The sequence below is a fragment of the Physella acuta genome, unplaced genomic scaffold, assembly GCF_028476545.2.
Source record: "Physella acuta isolate Inbredline_101_S28 unplaced genomic scaffold, ASM2847654v3 ptg000225l, whole genome shotgun sequence".
NCBI classification, from domain to species: domain Eukaryota; kingdom Metazoa; phylum Mollusca; class Gastropoda; family Physidae; genus Physella; species Physella acuta.
Genome location: NW_026731744.1, coordinates 949854 through 971559, shown reverse-complemented (window position 1 = coordinate 971559; position 21706 = coordinate 949854). Strand labels below are relative to the sequence as shown.

Below are 21706 nucleotides of genomic sequence, written 5' to 3'. Positions count from 1 at the left end.
CATTACATCCAACTAAGCATCTTTAGAATCTTTAAAATTGTTATTATAGATCATATTTAGCCGGGGTTATTTTTTGATATTCCGAAGTGGAACTGGGAACGTAAACTCCTCAGTTGTATGGCTTCATCAAGAGAGATGGCACGTACTTAGAGGAATAACAGAAAAACAACTGAGTTCATCAATATCAGTACGTGAACACTTGTGTACTTTATGAACAAGCGTGGTTTACTTCAGATGTAGGCCAGTCATAGAGAAAACTTAGTGACTTACACTTGTAGATGTTACATACACACCTCGTGTGACATACATCCTCCTGTAACATACACACCTCGTGTGATTTTACACTCGTATTGTGACATACACTCATATTGTGACATACATCCTCGTGTCACATACACACCTCGTGTAACATACACACCTCGTGTAACATACACACCTCGTGTAACATACACACCTCGTGTAACATACACACCTCGTGTGATATACACTCGTATTGTGACATACACTCCTCGTATTGTGACATACACTCGTGTTGTGACATACACTCTTCGTATTGTGACATACACTCCTCGTGTTGTGACATACACTCCTCGTGTTATGACATACACTCCTCGTGTTGTGACATACACTCCTCGTGTGACATACACTCCTCGTGTTGTGACATACACTCGTATTGTGACATACACTCCTTGTGTGACATACATTCCTCGTGTGACATACACTCCTCGTGTTGTGACATACACTCGTATTGTGACATACACTCCTCGTGTTGTGACATACACTCCTCGTGTGACATACACTCCTCGTGTTGTGACATACACTCGTATTGTGACATACACTCCTTGTGTGACATACATTCCTCGTGTGACATACACTCCTCGTGTTGTGACATACACTCCTCGTGTGACATACATTCCTCGTGTGACATACACTCGTGTTGTGACATACACTCGTATTGTGACATACACTCCTCGTATTGTGACATACACTCCTTGTGTGACATACATTCCTCGTGTGACATACACTCCTCGTATTGTGACATACACTTTTCGTATTGTGACATACACTCCTCGTGTTGTGACATACACTCCTCGTGTGACATACACTCCTCGTGTTGTGACATACACTCCTCGTATTGTGACATACACTCCTCGTGTGACATACACTCGTATTGTGACATACACTCCTTGTGTGACATACATTCCTCGTGTGACATACACTCCTCGTGTTGTGACATACACTCCTCGTGTGACATACACTCCTCGTGTTGTGACATACACTCGTGTTGTGACATACACTCCTCGTGTGACATACACTCCTCGTGTTGTGACATACACTCCTCGTGTGACATACACTCCTCGTGTGACATACACTCGTATTGTGACATACACTCCTCGTGTGACATACATTCCTCGTGTGACATACACTCGTGTTGTGACATACACTCGTATTGTGACATACACTCCTCGTGTTGTGACATACACTCCTCGTGTGACATACACTCCTCGTGTTGTGACATACACTCGTATTGTGACATACACTCCTCGTGTTGTGACATACACTCGTATTGTGACATACACTCCTCGTGTGACATACACTCCTCGTGTGACATACACTCCTCGTGTTGTGACATACACTCGTATTGTGACATACACTCCTCGTGTTGTGACATACACTCCTCGTGTGACATACACTCCTCGTGTTGTGACATACACTCGTATTGTGACATACACTCCTTGTGTGACATACATTCCTCGTGTGACATACACTCCTCGTGTTGTGACATACACTCGTGTTGTGACATACACTCCTCGTGTGACATACACTCCTCGTATTGTGACATACACTCCTCGTGTGACATACACTCGTGTTGTGACATACACTCGTATTGTGACATACACTGCTCGTATTGTGACATACACTCGTATTGTGACATACACTGCTCGTATTGTGACATACACTCCTCGTGTGACATACACTCCTCGTGTGACATACATGTTCAACAGACACTCCCCGATCGCCCCACATTCCCAACCATCGAAGCAGCCACTGGCTTTGATTTGATTGCTCTGTCCATTGGCTTTTGACATCTTTGACATTTGATGTCAACTTGGTTTCGTCTGCTTTGCTTCTTGCTTGAGGAACTGGGGCTTAGAAGGATTACAGTAATTTCTAAATTAATTCACCAGACGTCAATCCTGTTTTAGTAAAGCTCAAACGTCATAATACAAGCGGACTGAACAACTGGGGGGGGGGGGGGGATGGCAGAGTTGTGGGGGAGGGCAGTTTTTGACGGGGGGGGGGGGGAGGGGAAGGTGGTTCATGATAATAATAGAAAAGGATAGCTTTAGGCTTACATCACCGGGAGACAGTAGGTTGTAACTAGAGTGTAAGTTTAAGTGACACCTTCCTCGGTAGGTTGGTAGTTGTGTACAAGTTTGTGTGGTAGTTGAGTACAAGTTTGTGTGGTAGTTGAGTACAAGTTTGTGTGGTAGTTGAGTACAAGTTTGTGTGGTAGTTGAGTACAAGTTTGTGTGGTAGTTGAGTACAAGTTTGTGTGGTAGTTGTGTACAAGTTTGTGTGGTAGTTGAGTACAAGTTTGTGTGGTAGTTGAGTACAAGTTTGTGTGGTAGTTGAGTACAAGTTTGTGTGGTAGTTGAGTACAAGTTTGTGTGGTAGTTGAGTACAAGTTTGTGTGGTAGTTGAGTACAAGTTTGTGTGGTAGTTGAGTACAAGTTTGTGTGGTAGTTGAGTACAAGTTTGTGTGGTAGTTGAGTACAAGTTTGTGTGGTAGTTGAGTACAAGTTTGTGTGGTAGTTGAGTACAAGTTTGTGTGGTAGTTGAGTACAAGTTTGTGTGGTAGTTGAGTACAAGTTTGTGTGGTAGTTGAGTACAAGTTTGTGTGGTAGTTGAGTACAAGTTTGTATTTTTTAGGAACACGAAAAAAAACCGTGTCAAGACGACAAAATATATTTAGCACGCATACGATTATACACACATGTTGATAGGTGTTGATACACACAAGTTGATAGGTGTTGATACACACATGTTGATAAACACAACTTGATAGGTGTTGATACACACTCATTTTGATACACACACGTTGATACACACACGTTGATACACACAAGTTGATAGGTGTTGATACACACATTTTGATACACACAAGTTGATACACACAAGTTGATACACACAAGTTGATACACACAAGTTGATACACACAAGTTGATACACCAAAGTTGATAGGTGTTGATACACACACATTTTGATACACACAAGTTGATAGGTGTTGATACACACATTTTGATACACACAAGTTGATACACACACGTGTTAATACACACAAGTTGATAGGTGTTGATACACACACGTGTTAATACACACAAGTTGATAGGTGTTGATACACACGAATGGACCTACGTTAAATCAACGAACATTTCCTCAGACTTAGGACAGTTGTAGGGGCAATTAACACGTAAGTGAAAGCCTATACCATACGTTAGTACTGGGATACAAACAAGTGAAGAGCAAAATAATCCTACCACACATGGACCAACCTACCACACATGGACCAACCTACCACACATGGACCAACCTACCACACATGGACCAACCTACCACACATGTAATGGACCAACCTACCACACATGTGATGGACCAACTTACCACACATGGACCAACCTACCACACATGTGATGGACCAACCTACCACACATGTGATAGACCAACCTACCACACATGGACCAACCTACCACACATGTAATGGACCAACCTACCACACATGTGATGGACCAACCTACCACACATGGACCAACCTACCACACATGTGATGGACCAACCTACCACACATGTGATAGACCAACCTACCACACACGGACCAACCTACCACACATGTGATGGACCAACCTACCACACATGTGATAGACCAACCTACCACACATGTGATGGACCAACCTACCACACATGTGATAGACCAACCTACCACACATGGACCAACCTACCACACATGTGATGGACCAACCTATCACACATGGACCAACCTACCACACATGGACCAACCAACCACACATGGACCAACCTACCACACATGTGATGGACCAACCTATCACACATGGACCAACCTACCACACATGGACCAACCTACCACACATGGACCAACCTACCACACATGTGATGGACCAACCTACCACACATGGACCAACCTACCACACATGTGATGGACCAACCTACCACACATGGACCAACCTACCACACATGTGATGGACCAACCTATCACACATGGACCAACCTACCACACATGGACCAACCTACCACACATGGACCAACCTACCACACATGGACCAACCTACCACACATGTGATGGACCAACCTATCACACATGGACCAACCTACCACACATGGACCAACCTACCACACATGTGATGGACCAACCTACCACACATGTGATGGACCAACCTATCACACATGGACCAACCTATCACACATGGACCAACCTACCACACATGGACCAACCTACCACACATGGACCAACCTACCACACATGGACCAACCTACCACACATGGACAAACCTACCACACATGTGATGGACCAACCTACCACACATGGACCAACCTACCACACATGGACCAACCTACCACACATGGACCAACCTACCACACATGGACCAACCTACCACACATGTGATGGACCAACCTATCACACATGGACCAACCTACCACACATGTGATGGACCAACCTACCACACATGTGATGGACCAACCTACCACACATGGACCAACCTACCACACATGGACCAACCTACCACACATGGACCAACCTACCACACATGGACCAACCTACCACACATGGACCAACCTACCACACATGGACCAACCTACCACACATGTGATGGACCAACCTACCACACATGTGATGGACCAACCTACCACACATGGACCAACCTACCACACATGTGATAGACCAACCTACCACACATAGACCAACCTACCACACATGTGATGGACCAACCTATCACACATGAACCAACCTACCACACATGGACCAACCTACCACACATGGACCAACCTACCACACATGTGATGGACCAACCTACCACACATGGACCAACCTACCACACATGGACCAACCTACCACACATGGACCAACCTACCACACATGGACCAACCTACCACACATGGACCAACCTACCACACATGTGATGGACCAACCTACCACACATGTGATGGACCAACCTGTCACACATGGACCAACCTACCACAAATGTGATGGACCAACCTACCACACATGTGATGGACCAACCTACCACACAAGGACCAACCTATCACACATGTGATGGACCAACCTACCACACATGTGATGGACCAACCTACCGCACATGTGATGGACCAACCTACCACACATGGACCAACCTACCACACATGGACCAACCTACCACACATGTGATGGACCAACCTACCACACATGGACCAACCTACCACACATGTGATGGACCAACCTATCACACATGGACCAACCTACCACACATGGACCAACCTACCACACATGGACCAACCTACCACACATGGACCAACCTACCACACATGTGATGGACCAACCTATCACACATGGACCAACCTACCACACATGGACCAACCTACCACACATGTGATGGACCAACCTACCACACATGTGATGGACCAACCTATCACACATGGACCAACCTATCACACATGGACCAACCTACCACACATGGACCAACCTACCACACATGGACCAACCTACCACACATGGACCAACCTACCACACATGGACAAACCTACCACACATGTGATGGACCAACCTACCACACATGGACCAACCTACCACACATGGACCAACCTACCACACATGGACCAACCTACCACACATGGACCAACCTACCACACATGTGATGGACCAACCTATCACACATGGACCAACCTACCACACATGTGATGGACCAACCTACCACACATGTGATGGACCAACCTACCACACATGGACCAACCTACCACACATGGACCAACCTACCACACATGGACCAACCTACCACACATGGACCAACCTACCACACATGGACCAACCTACCACACATGGACCAACCTACCACACATGTGATGGACCAACCTACCACACATGTGATGGACCAACCTACCACACATGGACCAACCTACCACACATGTGATAGACCAACCTACCACACATAGACCAACCTACCACACATGTGATGGACCAACCTATCACACATGAACCAACCTACCACACATGGACCAACCTACCACACATGGACCAACCTACCACACATGTGATGGACCAACCTACCACACATGGACCAACCTACCACACATGGACCAACCTACCACACATGGACCAACCTACCACACATGGACCAACCTACCACACATGGACCAACCTACCACACATGTGATGGACCAACCTACCACACATGTGATGGACCAACCTGTCACACATGGACCAACCTACCACAAATGTGATGGACCAACCTACCACACATGTGATGGACCAACCTACCACACAAGGACCAACCTATCACACATGTGATGGACCAACCTACCACACATGTGATGGACCAACCTACCGCACATGTGATGGACCAACCTACCACACATGGACCAACCTACCACACATGGACCAACCTACCACACATGTGATGGACCAACCTACCACACATGGACCAACCTACCACACATGTGATGGACCAACCTACCACACATGGACCAACCTACCACACATGGACCAACCTACCACACATGGACCAACCTACCACACATGTGATGGACCAACCTACCACACATGTGATGGACCAACCTACCACACATGGACCAACCTACCACACATGTGATAGACCAACCTACCACACATGGACCAACCTACCACACATGGACCAACCTACCACACATTGACCAACCTACCACACATGGACCAACCTACCACACATGGACCAACCTACCACGCATGTGATGGACCAACCTATCACACATGGACCAACCTACCACACATGGACCAACCTACCACACATGGACCAACCTACCACACATGGACCAACCTACCACACATGGACCAACCTACCACACATGGACCAACCTACCACACATGGACCAACCTACCACACATGGACCAACCTACCACACATGGACCAACCTACCACACATGGACCAACCTACCACACATGTCATGGACCAACCTACCACACATGGACCAACCTACCACACATGTGATGGACCAACCTACCACACATGGACCAACCCACCACACATGGACCAACCTACCACACATGGACCAACCTTCCACACATGAACCAACCTACCACACATGGACCAACCTATCACACATGGACCAACCTACCACACATGTGATGGACCAACCTACAACACATGGACCAACCTATCACACATGGACCAACCTACCACACATGGACCAACCTACCACACATGGACCAACCTACCACACATGGACCAACCTACCACACATGTGATGGACCAACCTATCACACATGGACCAACCTACCACACATGGACCAACCTACCACACATGGACCAACCTACCACACATGTGATGGACCAACCTACTACACATGGACCAACATACCACACATGTGATGGACCAACCTACCACACATGTGATGGACCAACCTACCACACATGGACCAACCTACCACACATGTGATGGACCAACCTACTACACATGGACCAACATACCACACATGTGATGGACCAACCTACCACACATGTGATGGACCAACCTACCACACATGTGATGGACCAACCTACCGCACATGTGATGGACCATTCTACCACACATGGACCAACCTACCACACATGGACCAACCTACCACACATGTGATGGACCAACCTACCACACATGGACCAACCTACCACACATGGACCAACCTACCACACATGTGATGGACCAACCTACCACACATGGACCAACCTACCACACATGGACCAACCTACCACACATGTGATGGACCAACCTACCACACATGGACCAACCTACCACACATGGACCAACCTACCACACATGGACCAACCTACCACACATGGACCAACCTATCACACATTGACCAACCTATTGTGGGCAACCTACCACACATGTGATGGACCAACCTACCACACAAGGACCAACCTACCACACATGGACCAACCTACCACACATGTGATGGACCAACCTATGACACATGGACCAACCTACCACACATTGACCAACCTACCACACATGGACCAACCTACCACACATTGACCAACCTATTGTGGGCAACCTACACTACAAATAATTGTATTTCACATAGATTACAAGTAGAAAGTGTAAATCTAATGAAGAATCTAAAATTACGATGTGAGTATCTGAGCCAGCCACTATGTGCGTGCTATGTTTGCATTTAATTAACAGAAGCAAAAACTATAAATAGAATTTTTGTCATACTCATCCCGTGGTAAAATATGGGTCGAAAAATCGGCCATTCTAAAACAGTGGGAAGTATTTAAGAAGTAGGTTATCACTTAAAAGATGTTTAACCATACTGCGATCAAACAGAAGGTATATTTAAATTTTGTTTTGAGTCTCTCGTCCATTTTTTCCCACGTTTTCTTTAACTTGCTTTCGCGTCTGTTTTTCCAATCAAATCTTGCGATCGAAATTTCGGGCACTTCCCAGTTAGCTAGCGCGCTGAAATTTTACAGGGAAGCTTTGTTTCCGATGACAATACAATATTCAATTGTTATTATTACTAAATTGACCCATGGAAACATTTTATTGATCATTTTAGACCGCTATATATTTCTACAAAAAAACGTGGGGGGGGGGGGGGGGGACATAACCCAGTAATTGTAATTTGATGAAAACAAGGTTCGGTACTCTCCCTCTTTTGGCTTACTGAGTAGTGTTCACGTGGTGTTTGTGTACAAACAACCGTAATAACTGGTGGCCAGTATGGGGGAGACGATATGGTCGAGTGGTTGGGCACACGATTGCTAACCCACTCGACACGGGTTCAAGGCACGTGTTTTTTACGAGTTGTCTTCGTTTACCCAAAAAAAAAAGTGAATGCGAAAAGATAAAATCGATAGCAAGATTTTAATGCAAACAAACAGACAAAGACTAAAAAGTAGAAGATAATTATCATTTAAAAAGTTTTTAAAAACCCACGTTTTCTGATTGAACTAAAAAGTAGAAAATAAATGCTATACATCACAATAATGCAAGCGATCACTCTACTATAAGCGATGAAAAACGTGGGGCGCCGTGATTTTCTTACAGTTTCTAATACTGTTGACTCTCTACAAGCTCCCTAATAAAAGTCAATAGTATTATCTAATCAATAGTAATATACCTTTTACTTCGGCGCCCCACGTTTTTCATCGCTTATAGTACAGTGATCGCTTGCATTATTGTGATGTATATCATTTATTTTCTACTTTTTAGTTCAATCAGAAAACGTGGGTTTTTTTAAACTTTTTTAATGATAATTATTTTATCCTTACAGCGTACGTCTTACTTACACACGTTACACCACCGACTTATGTCGGAGACTACCCTAAAGTTTGATGGAGGTGCACTACGTCTTCTCCACCCCTCCATTACACTCCCTGTAGCTGCGCCACTGACTTACCATCTAGACTACTAGACCACCATCGTTCGAGTCGCATAGTCACGTGATAATGCTCAACGAGTGCTGCTCACGAATTATCCGCCCCTGCTCTCGTCACTAACACATCTCCTGACACACGCGGTAGATTAACTTAGAGCGCCCTTAATCTACTTAAAATCAATCGGTTTAATCTGATCAATACCTTCTATCGAATGGTGCTCATTAACTTTTCATTTTAGGAACCAAGTGTAGGTGTTAGCCGAGGATTGGACGGGGTGTGAAGTGTGTGGGACGGGGGGGGGGGTCTTGTTCTAGTAACTAGATACTAGGAAAACTGATCAGCAAGACAGTTTGTGTCACTTTACGATTTCATAAATGATCTTCATGGTGTGATAATATACAATAGTGAAGTTGAAATATAAAAGATAATTGTTTTAAAAAATATCTTATAAACCGAAAATATATTTGTTTTCACAGAATTGTGTTAAAACTGTGTGATTATTTCCGTTTCTGTTAGTCGCCCCGCCCCCTTCCTATAATATTGCTTTAATTACTCATTAGGTAAAATTACATTTTATTTTACAAGGATTACGAAGGCTGCTGTATCATATGAGTGTGTTCTGCTGTGTATTATGTTCTGTTTTGTATTTTTATTGTGTTTCGAGTTGTTTTGTGATGTATTTTGTTTTGTTCTGTTTTAAATTTGTGATTTTTTTCTGTTTTGTCGTTTTATCTACAAAAACCATCTCACAAATCTGACTAGTCATTGGTGCACTAGTATGTAGCTAGTATGTTGTAGCTAGGAGTTGGTGCACTAGTATGTAGCTAGTATGTTGTAGCTAGGAGTTGGTGCACTAGTATGTAGCTAGTATGTTGTAGCTAGGAGTTGGTGCACTAGTATGTAGCTAGTATGTTGTAGCTAGGAGTTGGTGCACTAGTATGTAGCTAGTATGTTGTAGCTAGGAGTTGGTGTACGGGTATGTAGCTAGTATGTTGTAACTCAGCAAAATAATCCCGACCACATACCTGCCTTGCCCACACAAGTGCCGACCATCTTGAATGCGTCACCAATGGTATCGATTACACATTTACAGCCACGATAAAGTAATCACTACCCCCGTGCTAAATTCAGTGGTATCGACGTCTATGTGATATCGTTACATTAGTAATCAGTGTCATCTCTTAATGTAATGTATTGAATTGATTTGTTGAAAGATAGTTCCAATGCAGCCTATGAAATATTCACCTTGGAAGGCCTTGTCTAAAAAATATCGAGCTCTTGTATGTCTGCTGCTTTAGAGCATCTATCTCTGACCTTGACATACTTAGAATATCTATCTATAACCTTACATACTTAGAACATCTATCTATAACCTTACATACTTAGAACATCTATCTATAACCTTACATACTTAGAACATCTATCTATAACCTTAACATACTTAGAACATCTATCTATAACCTTACATACTTAGAACATCTATCTATAACCTTAACATACTTAGAACATCTATCTATAACCTTGACATACTTAGAACATCTATCTATAACCTTAACATACTTAGAACATCTATCTATAACCTTAACATACTTAGAACATCTATCTATAACCTTAACATACTTAGAACATCTATCTATAACCTTGACATACTTAGAACATCTATCTATAACCTTAACATACTTAGAACATCTATCAATAACCTTGACATACTTAGAACATCTATCAATAACCTTGACAAACTTGGAACATTTTCTTTATATATATATATATATATATATATATATATATATATATATATATATATATATATATATATATATATATATATATTTATATATAAACATGTTACGAATGTATATATGTATTTATATGTCTAACAAATACTTAAACAAAGATATCATTGAATAAATGATGCATGTGACGTAAAAGTGCAGCATACTCACCTGATAAACTCCTGACCTAGTTCTTATTTCAGAAGTCACCGTTAGAAATCTGCCCCTAACGACCCATGGGGGAGGTAATCATTTAATTGTTTCACACGGTTTTTGCTAGCAGATATTAAAAACGCGTCTGTGTGCTGTAGAAAGTGATGGGTTGCTTCCCTTATTCAAATAACGTCGTTTGTTCTGGAGTTGTCTATCCTGAGTTGTGATGTATCAGTTCAACAGTGATCGTTAGGTAATTGCTGCAGCAGTCAGCCATGGTTAGATCTATATCAGGGGACCCACCCACGGCACGCCCGCATACACCACACCCTCACACCCTCACACACACACACTCACACACATGCTCACACAATCACACACACAATCACACAATCACACAATAAATCTTAGGCATTGGAGTACTCAAATAACCATTCCAAATGCACACACAACCAGACACACACTCTTCTACACATAAACATCCACACAACAACAACCACACACAACCAGACACACACTCTTCTACACATAAACATCCACACAACAACAACCACACACACACACCAACAACCACACACACACCAACAACCACACACACACACACACACCAACAACCACACACATAAGCAACCACATTCACAATCCTCGAGGATTTCCAGACCTTTCCCGTCAGAGAACAGTCAAATACAAACAGCACTGGTGGTCTGTCTGCTGGTCAGACGGTCAACTGTCTGCTGGTCAGACATTATAGCACCCCCCCCCCCAATCTCACTCACACTTAAACATATTTACACACATTGCCACACATATTCACATACACACATACGACAGTATAAAATCCACGCGGTAGGCATGCTTTATTTAAAGTATTTATGTGATAAACATAGGCTATAACTAGTGGTACAACGGCAGGTCACCACTAGAGGTATGATGGCGGGTCACCACTAGGGTATGATGACAGGTCACCACTAGAGGTATGATGGCGGGTCACCACTAGGGTATGATGACAGGTCACCACTAGAGGTATGATGGCGGGTCACCACTAGGGTATGATGACAGGTCACCACTAGGGGTATGATGACGGGTCACCACTAGGGGTATGATGGCAGGTCACCACTAGGGGTATGATGGCAGGTCACCACTAGAGGTATGATGGCGGGTCACCACTAGGGTATGATGACAGGTCACCACTAGAGGTATGATGGCGGGTCACCACTAGGGTATGATGACAGGTCACCACTAGAGGTATGATGGCGGGTCACCACTAAGGGTATGATGACAGGTCACCACTAGAGGTATGATGACGGGTCACCACTAGGGGTATGATGACGGGTCACCACTAGGTGTATGATGACGGGTCACCACTAGGTGTATGATGACGGGTCACCACTAGAGGTATGATGACGGGTCACCACTAGGTGTATGATGACGGGTCACCACTAGGTGTATGATGACGGGTCACCACTAGGGGTATGATGACGGGTCACCACTAGAGGTATGATGACGGGTCACCACTAGGTGTATGATGACGGGTCACCACTAGAGGTATGATGACGGGTCACCACTAGGTGTATGATGACGGGTCACCACTAGGTGTATGATGACGGGTCACCACTAGGGGTATGATGACGGGTCACCACTAGAGGTATGATGACGGGTCACCACTAGGTGTATGATGACGGGTCACCACTAGAGGTATGATGACGGGTCACCACCAGGGGTATGATGACGGGTCACCACCAGGGGTATGATGACGGGTCACCACTAGAGGTATGATGACGGGTCACCACTAGAGGTATGATGACGGGTCACCACTAGGTGTATGATGACGGGTCACCACTAGGTGTATGATGACGGGTCACCACTAGGTGTATGATGACGGGTCACCACTAGGGGTATGATGACGGGTCACCACTAGAGGTATGATGACGGGTCACCACTAGGTGTATGATGGCAGGTCACCACTAGGGGTATGATGGCAGGTCACCACTAGGGGTATGATGACGGGTCACCACTAGGGGTATGATGACGGGTCACCACTAGAGGTATGATGACGGGTCACCACTAGGTGTATGATGGCAGGTCACCACTAGGGGTATGATGGCAGGTCACCACTAGGGGTATGATGACGGGTCACCACCAGGGGTATGATGACGGGTCACCACTAGGTGTATGATGACGGGTCACCACTAGAGGTATGATGACGGGTCACCACCAGGGGTATGATGGCAGGTCACCACTAGGGGTATGATGACGGGTCACCACTAGGGGTATGATGACGGGTCACCACTAGAGGTATGATGACGGGTCACCACTAGGTGTATGATGGCAGGTCACCACTAGGGGTATGATGGCAGGTCACCACTAGGGGTATGATGACGGGTCACCACCAGGGGTATGATGACGGGTCACCACCAGGGGTATGATGGCGGGTCACCACTAGGGGTATGATGACGGGTCACCACTAGGGGTTTGATGACGGGTCACCACTAGGGGTATGATGGCAGGTCACCACTAGGGGTATGATGGCAGGTCACCACTAGGGGTATGATGACGGGTCACCACTAGGGGTATGATGGCGGGTCACCACTATTATAAGGGCGGATCACTATAAGATGTATAAGGAAGGGTCACCACGAGGGGTATGATGACGGGTCACCACTAGGTGTATGATGTCTCAAGCTTACAGCAAACCATGTCATACGGGTTCAGTTCGAACGAAGGAATGTCATGCAGATTCTCAAATACTTCAGGCGGAATGCTTTTTGTGTAAGATGGCTTCCCTGTTACCATGACAACGGGATTAAGATAGACTTACATTATGTGTTGTGTTGTCTCTTCTCATAATCTGGCTTTTAAACATGAATATTAAAATTAGACAACACACTATTTTATGTACTCTCTTTCTTACACACACGCGCATAGACACACACACACGTATATATATATATATATATATATATATATATATATATATATATATATATATATATATATATATATATATATATATATATATATATATATATATACATATGAATTTTCAACATAAGGTTTCAACCTATTCGGCTTGTTTGTATTAGTATTCGCGTGAAATGAGAAGAAGACACAAATATCTGCCGTCCCCAACCCATTGTCACCATAGTTCAACCTGTTGACTTTTTTTCGATACAATGTACCCCTTATGACTTTTTTTTCTGGAACATTTTTTCCCTGTCTTTTTTCCCTCTCCTCTATATATCAGCATTTGTACAATACATATATAACATTTTAAAAGTATTAAATTAGGAATATAAAAAACTGGAATTAACAAATGAGATAATTTTAAGAGATGTAAGAACAGAATTAGAAACCTGTAAGACATGGCTATATTATTTCAACTGACTAAACTAAAAAATTGTATATATATATATATATATATATATATATATATATATATATATATATATATATATATATATATATATATATATATATATATATATATATATATATACACGTATACAATTCTAAAGGTTTTTAAGAAATCCTCAATAGACTTGAAAGAGCTATGTAATCATACTAAATCTTTGAAAAAGTATTTTTTAAAATATGGCAAGCGATAAAATTATAGTTACATTGGTAAAAATTAAAGCCGTGTGGGAACCATCTATTTCACCTCCTTTTTAATATAAGCCGTTGAAAAGCCGTTTAGAATTATTTCATCAACTCAAATATTTTCAAAAACTGCCACCTTGAAGTCAGCCGGAACGGCCAGGGAGAGTAAAACATTAAACGTTTTTTTTTAATGTGGATGGTGTTTTACTTTGGTAGCATATTTCAAAACGTAAAACCATTATGGTCCATAAGAACAATAAGTAAAAATACTATAAGCTCAGTTACACAGAAGCCTAATTTTTTGTTACGTATTTAGTTAAAATACGCGGTAGAAAAATTAATTACAAAAGAAATCTAGGCACATCATTGTGTTGTGCACATATTTTCGCCGTAGGCATTTACTTTGTCGGCTTCTCCTCAGTCGGCATTGTCCGTATATATTTTGTACTGTTGGTGGTTTGCGTCAATGACAGCCTTGTTACCGTGTCGGCTTTCTATTTTGGTCCTATGCTTTGTTATGTAATGAGCGTGATAAATGTGGACGGTACAGGTGGTTGATCTATTGTTGAGTCGACGATAGCAAATCACATTAACTACGTCTTAATGCCATTTCATGCAATTTAAAGTTAGTATTTAAAAAACACGATGAAAACCAAGAAGCTTGCAACATTATATTATAAATTATATCAAACATTATATATATATATATATATATATATATATATATATATATATATATATATATATATATATATATATAACGGAATAAAACCTACATAAATAATACTAAATATTTTAAGTCTGTTATAAATATTACTATATTAGGTATACAACCTACGCAAATTACGTTACATTTAATTTATCGTAAGTTGATTTGTACTTTCTTAATATTTAATTCATAAAAATATTTACAAATCCCATGCGAATACATAATAGTATTTGTAGCTTTTTTTTCGTATGATTTTTTTCCTGTGACTTTTTCCCCCTCCAATCGGGTGGAAGGGGGGGGGGGCAGTAGCGTACGCAGGGGGGGAGCAGGGGGAGCGGCCGCTCCCCCTCTGGCCATTTTCAGCAAAGTGGCGCCTTTTTGGAAACTTTTTAAACTCAAAGTTTTAAACAATGATATTTGTTAAAAAATATTTTTGGTCGGCACATCTATGTAAATCACAAGATTTCTTTTCATGCAGCAATTAAGCATTATTGTACTAGTCTAGCAGTGTCTACGTTTACAAGACGTATTAGCAGCTGCATCAGTTTGCCATTCTAAAAATAACCATTACGATGCATTGCAATGTTTAAAAAACCTCTACGGGTAGTGCCACTTGGCAAGAGGGGTGTTAGGTTTAAGGCAACTGTATAATGTATTTGCTTACGAATAATTGAATTAGAAAATGTTATATATAAAACTTCACACATAATTACTTTGTATATACAGTTTGAATCGTGTGATTAATTTAAAAAATAATTACAATACAGAAACAAATACAACTGATGTGGCACCACTATTTAAATTTACTTATGAGCAAACTGCGTAGTGGTGGGGACATTTTGACAAGGTCAACAACGCCATCACGATGAAGCAGGGCGTAGCGAGGGGTGGGCGGGGGGTGCGGACCGCACAGGGTGACACCATTTAGGGGGGTGACACCAAGGCAAAAAATAGCAAAATATATAGAGAAAAACTTGAGGGGGGGGGGGGTGCAAATCGAAAGTTTGAGGGGGGGGGGGTGCAAATCGAAAGTTTGAGGGGGAGTGCAAATCGAAAATTTGAAAGTTTGTCCCCGGGAAGTGTCGCTACGCCTCTGGGGGGGGGGGGTGACACCATTAAGTGCCGCACCGGGTTACACCCGACCTCGCTACGCCACTGCGATGAAGTAGTAGTATTCTTACAGTTTGGGCGAAAGTGATTACGATTACAAATTATATGAAACAGTTACAACCCCCCCCCCCCCGTCCCCCATGGACCCCTCTGTAAAAAAATATTGTCATAATACCACTGCTACTTATTTAAATCTATTTCTGTAATATATATATATTTGTGTAATATATATTTGTGTAATATATATGTATAATTAGAACAGTCATCTAAAAAGCTGACGCTATGTTCACTCTGAGTTGGTTATCTCCCCCCCCCCCCCCCCACACACACACACCTCTCCACCACAATTGTGTAGAGCGACATTAATGTCATACCTAGGTATACACTGGGTTGGATAATTGACCTAAAAAGAACGGACAGTGGTGAATGAAGTTGAACCCACCCATCCCCCCCCCCCCCCCAACCCACCCCGAACTGATCTGCTAAGGACATGTAGAAAAACGCGTAATGATGTACCAAAGTACCATGCCGCCAGAAAATTAGCTTTTTAAAAGTAAAACTCTGTGAATATTGTTTTTGCAATTACCAGTAAAAAGGTGTGTGAGCAATACAGTGATCTAACCCATACCTATCACTATGTTAAAAAATGATCATCAATGAACACAAATCAGCAGAAGTTAATTTTAATACATGATCTGAACTAAAAGACCGTTATATAGTTAAATGTAGGCTGTTATTCCGATTGTTTTTCTATTATATCAAAAAGCGTGGATTTATACCAACTCTGATTTTAAAAACTTTCATTATGCTGTAATACTTTAGCATTTAAGATGACGATATATTAAATTCTGATTATAAACAAAATCATTTTGTAAACACGAATAGTGTTAAACAGTTTCATTATATTCTAAAGTAATTATTTATTTGTTTTGACATTTATAATTAAATGTGTAGACATATACATATTTATATCAAGAGAGTGATTATTTCCCCTATTTCACTTGTTAAATAATTTCCCAGGAATTAATATGTAAGAAATTTTTTCATTTTTCATGAATTACAATACAGATTGTATTACGTTCATTGTTTTTGGTTGTAGTGTGTGTATATATATATAGTTTTTTCGTTTCAATTGGCACAATTTTTGTTTTGTCGGCCTACATTGTGTGTTTTTTTCTTATTTCTTCAGAGTGCTACTTTCAATTTATTTTACATCATAGCAAAGTAATGACATATAGCTAGTAATTATATATATATATATATATATATATATATATATATATATATAGGCCTATATATATATATATATATATATATATATATATATATATATATATATATATATATATATATATATATATATATATATATAATACACGTATATAGAATTCGGCGCCTTTTTTTGCTCTTTTCGCTCCCCTTACAACGAAAACCTGGATACGCCTCTGGGGGGGGGGGGGGGTCGACTTATGGAGGCGAGAAACGTGGAGATATGACAAAATGTATCCTCCCTCTGTTCAACTATTCTGTATACGAGAATTTTTTTTTAAATGTGGATATGATTGGCGGTAGGGGCCCTTAGGAAAGCGAAGAAGAAAAATTAGAAACACGTTAAAACCTCCGGGTGTCAGCTTATTTCAATTCTAGATCTACATCTCAAAAAATCAAATCAAATAATTGCCCCATCTTCCGTCTATTTCAGCCCTGAATGACGACACGAGTCGTTTGATGACGGCAGACACCGTGTAGGCGAGGCTGCAATGGCCAGGCTTTTTTAACCCTGAACCCACCAGTTGCCTGGTAATGTCTCGATGCTAATTAAGTTAATAAAAACATGTTGCCAAAAACGTATCTAACTCGGTCAGATTTTGGCTTCATTTTTTGAAAAAATATCCTGAAAACATTTCATCATCTGCTTCTTTTTTTAAATCACACATAGTTGTTAAACAATCTGAAAACATTTTTAAATTTGCTCTGTTTGTTTTTACACTCCGGTTCTAAAAATAAAAGCTACGTATTTTACACCGACCGAATGAGCGACAAGAACAGGAACTTTGGTCAGGTTTATTCAAATACACTTTTACACACCAGAAACATTCACACACCAGAAACATTCACACACCAGAAACATTCACACACCAGAAACATTCACACACCAGAAACATTCACACACCAGAAACATTCACACACCAGAAACATTCACACACCAGAAACATTCACACATCAGAAACATTCACACATCCACACTCCAGAAACATTCACACATCCACACACCAGAAACATTCACACACCAGAAACATTCACACACCAGAAACATTCACACACCAGAAACATGCACACACCAGAAACATCCACACACTAGAAATATTCACACACCAGATACATTCACAAGCGAGAAACATTCACACATTCACAAAAGAGAAAAAGTGAACTATTCCCTGCAGACAAGAAGTGATACATCCCACTCCACGATACCCACTAGGCGAGCTTTAATTTAGCCTATTAATAATGTAGCATTTCGAAATGTTTGTAACTTCATATTCGTCACTCAGTCGATAAACCGTTATGCCATTTTTTAACGGTCAAATCCCCCTCCACTCCCAGCCCCCTAAACCAACCACGACCATCTACTCCGGCTGTCTCATGTTAAAGTACTGCCAAGTAAAAATAAATGTAAAAAATCAATATTTTTTTTTTGCTCCTTGAATGTTATTGCTTCTTTTTCAAGTCTTCAATTAGATTTTAATAGCAAAACAAAATGTACTGATTGCGTCCCTTCTGTCTATCTCTCCACCAACGCGGAGTTTTCCCCCTTGCTGGCAGCGCTGTACGGTCAATCATTAAGTGTCAGTTCATCAATTCACTAGACGGACGTTTGGACCATTTATTTGGTCTGACTAAATCATTCAATAGCTTCAAGTGGAACTTTTCTTCCATATTTCAATAGCTAAAAGTAGAACTTTTGTTACATATTTCAATAGCTACAAGTGGGACTTTTGTTACATATTTCAATAGCTAAACGTAGAACTTTTTTCCATGTTTCAACAAGTACAATTGTAACATTTGTTTTATATTGCAACAGGTACACGTTTGTACAACCTGCCATAGCCTGTATGACCTGAGTGATCCTGTCATTGTATCACGTCCATCTGTTCAAGAACCATACCGAGCAATCTGCTCAAACAATTACAATTTTAATTAGCTGACTTGTGCTAACAATTTTTTTTTATAATAACCAGTTGTTGTTTTTTTTAGATTGGGTTAAAGAAGAAGTTTTTGAGGAAAACAAAATCTTGACACTTTACATCATCACACAAGAGGCCAATCGTAACCCTCTACCACGTAGGTACTAGAGCTCCATCACGGTCACATAGTAGAGCAATCAAGACATAGAGATAGGTACGTACAGTCAAGAGAGACAGATAGGTACGTACAATCAAGAGATAGGTACGTACAATCAAGAGATAGGTACGTACAGTCAAGAGATAGGTACGTACAGTCAAGAGATAGGTACGTACAGTCAAGAGATAGAGATAGGTACATACAATCAAGACATAGAGATAGGTACGTACAGTCAAGAGAGACAGATAGGTACGTACAATCAAGAGATAGGTACGTACAATCAAGAGATAGGTACGTACAGTCAAGAGATAGGTACGTACAGTCAAGAGATAGGTACGTACTGTCAAGAGATAGGTACGTACAGTCAAGAGATAGGTACGTACAGTCAAGAGATAGAGATAGGTACATACAATCAAGAGATAGAGATAGGTACGTACAGTCAAGAGATAGAGATAGGTACATACAATCAAGAGATAGAGATAGGTACGTACAGTCAAGAGATAGGTACGTACTGTCAAGAGATAGGTACGTACAGTCAAGAGATAGGTACGTACAATTAAAAGATAGAGATAGCTACGTACAATCAAAAGATAGAGATAGGTACGTACAATCATGAGATATAGATAGGTACGTACAATAAAAAAATAGGTGCGTACAATCAAGAGATCAACTTACCCCCAACTCCTCATATTGTCGATGTAAACAAAGTGTGAAAATCACATCCGAGGCTGACATCACATTTCACAGTTCCACGCGCGAGGCGGGCAGATATTCCATTGTAAGATGAGAGGTGTGGTCAGCGCGGTGCCACCACTGGTCAGTGACGTCTGCCCTGCAGGTGCCCTGGCATCGGCGGCTGTCCTGGTGCTTTGACGTCACGGCAATGTCGCAGTAAGTCAGTGCTGACATCTGCTGGTGAGTTGTCTCCCCTACTGATAGTTGTTGTCTCCCCTAGAGCCAGGTAGCGCAAGTTATCGATCTTGTCCACGCTCACGCTGCGAGAGACGCGGGGGGGGGGGGGGGGGGGGGGGGGTTCACGCCAGTCGTTACACTAGCTAGGTCCAAGGGGGGGGGGTCTTATAGTCGTTATACTAGGTCCACGTGAGAAGGGTTACCTATCACCCATCCCCCCCTCCCACACACACACATACGCAAAAAAAAAAACCAGAACATATAACAAAAATATCTAACCACACCTCCACGCATTCACTAACACACAAGGTGCCCGTAACTATATGTTGTCTAGAGCCTGGTTGGTCAACACCTGGTTGTCTAGAGCCTGGTTGGTCAACACCTGGTTGGTCAACACCTGGTTGTCTAGAGCCTGGTTGGTCAACACCTGGTTGTCTAGAGCCTGGTTGGTCAACACCTGGTTGGTCAACACCTGGTTGTCTAGAGCCTGGTTGGTCAAGAC

At 42.0% G+C, this 21706-nt stretch overlaps 1 protein-coding gene across 1 annotated transcript; it reads left to right on the top strand.

The window, feature by feature from the left end:
- Window positions 1-563: 563 nt before the first annotated feature.
- LOC131937969 (uncharacterized) lies at window positions 564-20303 on the top strand (the record flags this gene model as incomplete). The annotated part of the gene is made up of 3 exons (XM_059295761.1): window positions 564-618; window positions 1087-1269; window positions 20206-20303. Coding segments are annotated over 3 exons (336 nt in total), but the record flags the coding sequence as incomplete, so codon positions are not given.
- Between the last annotated feature and the right edge of the window lie 1403 nt (window positions 20304-21706).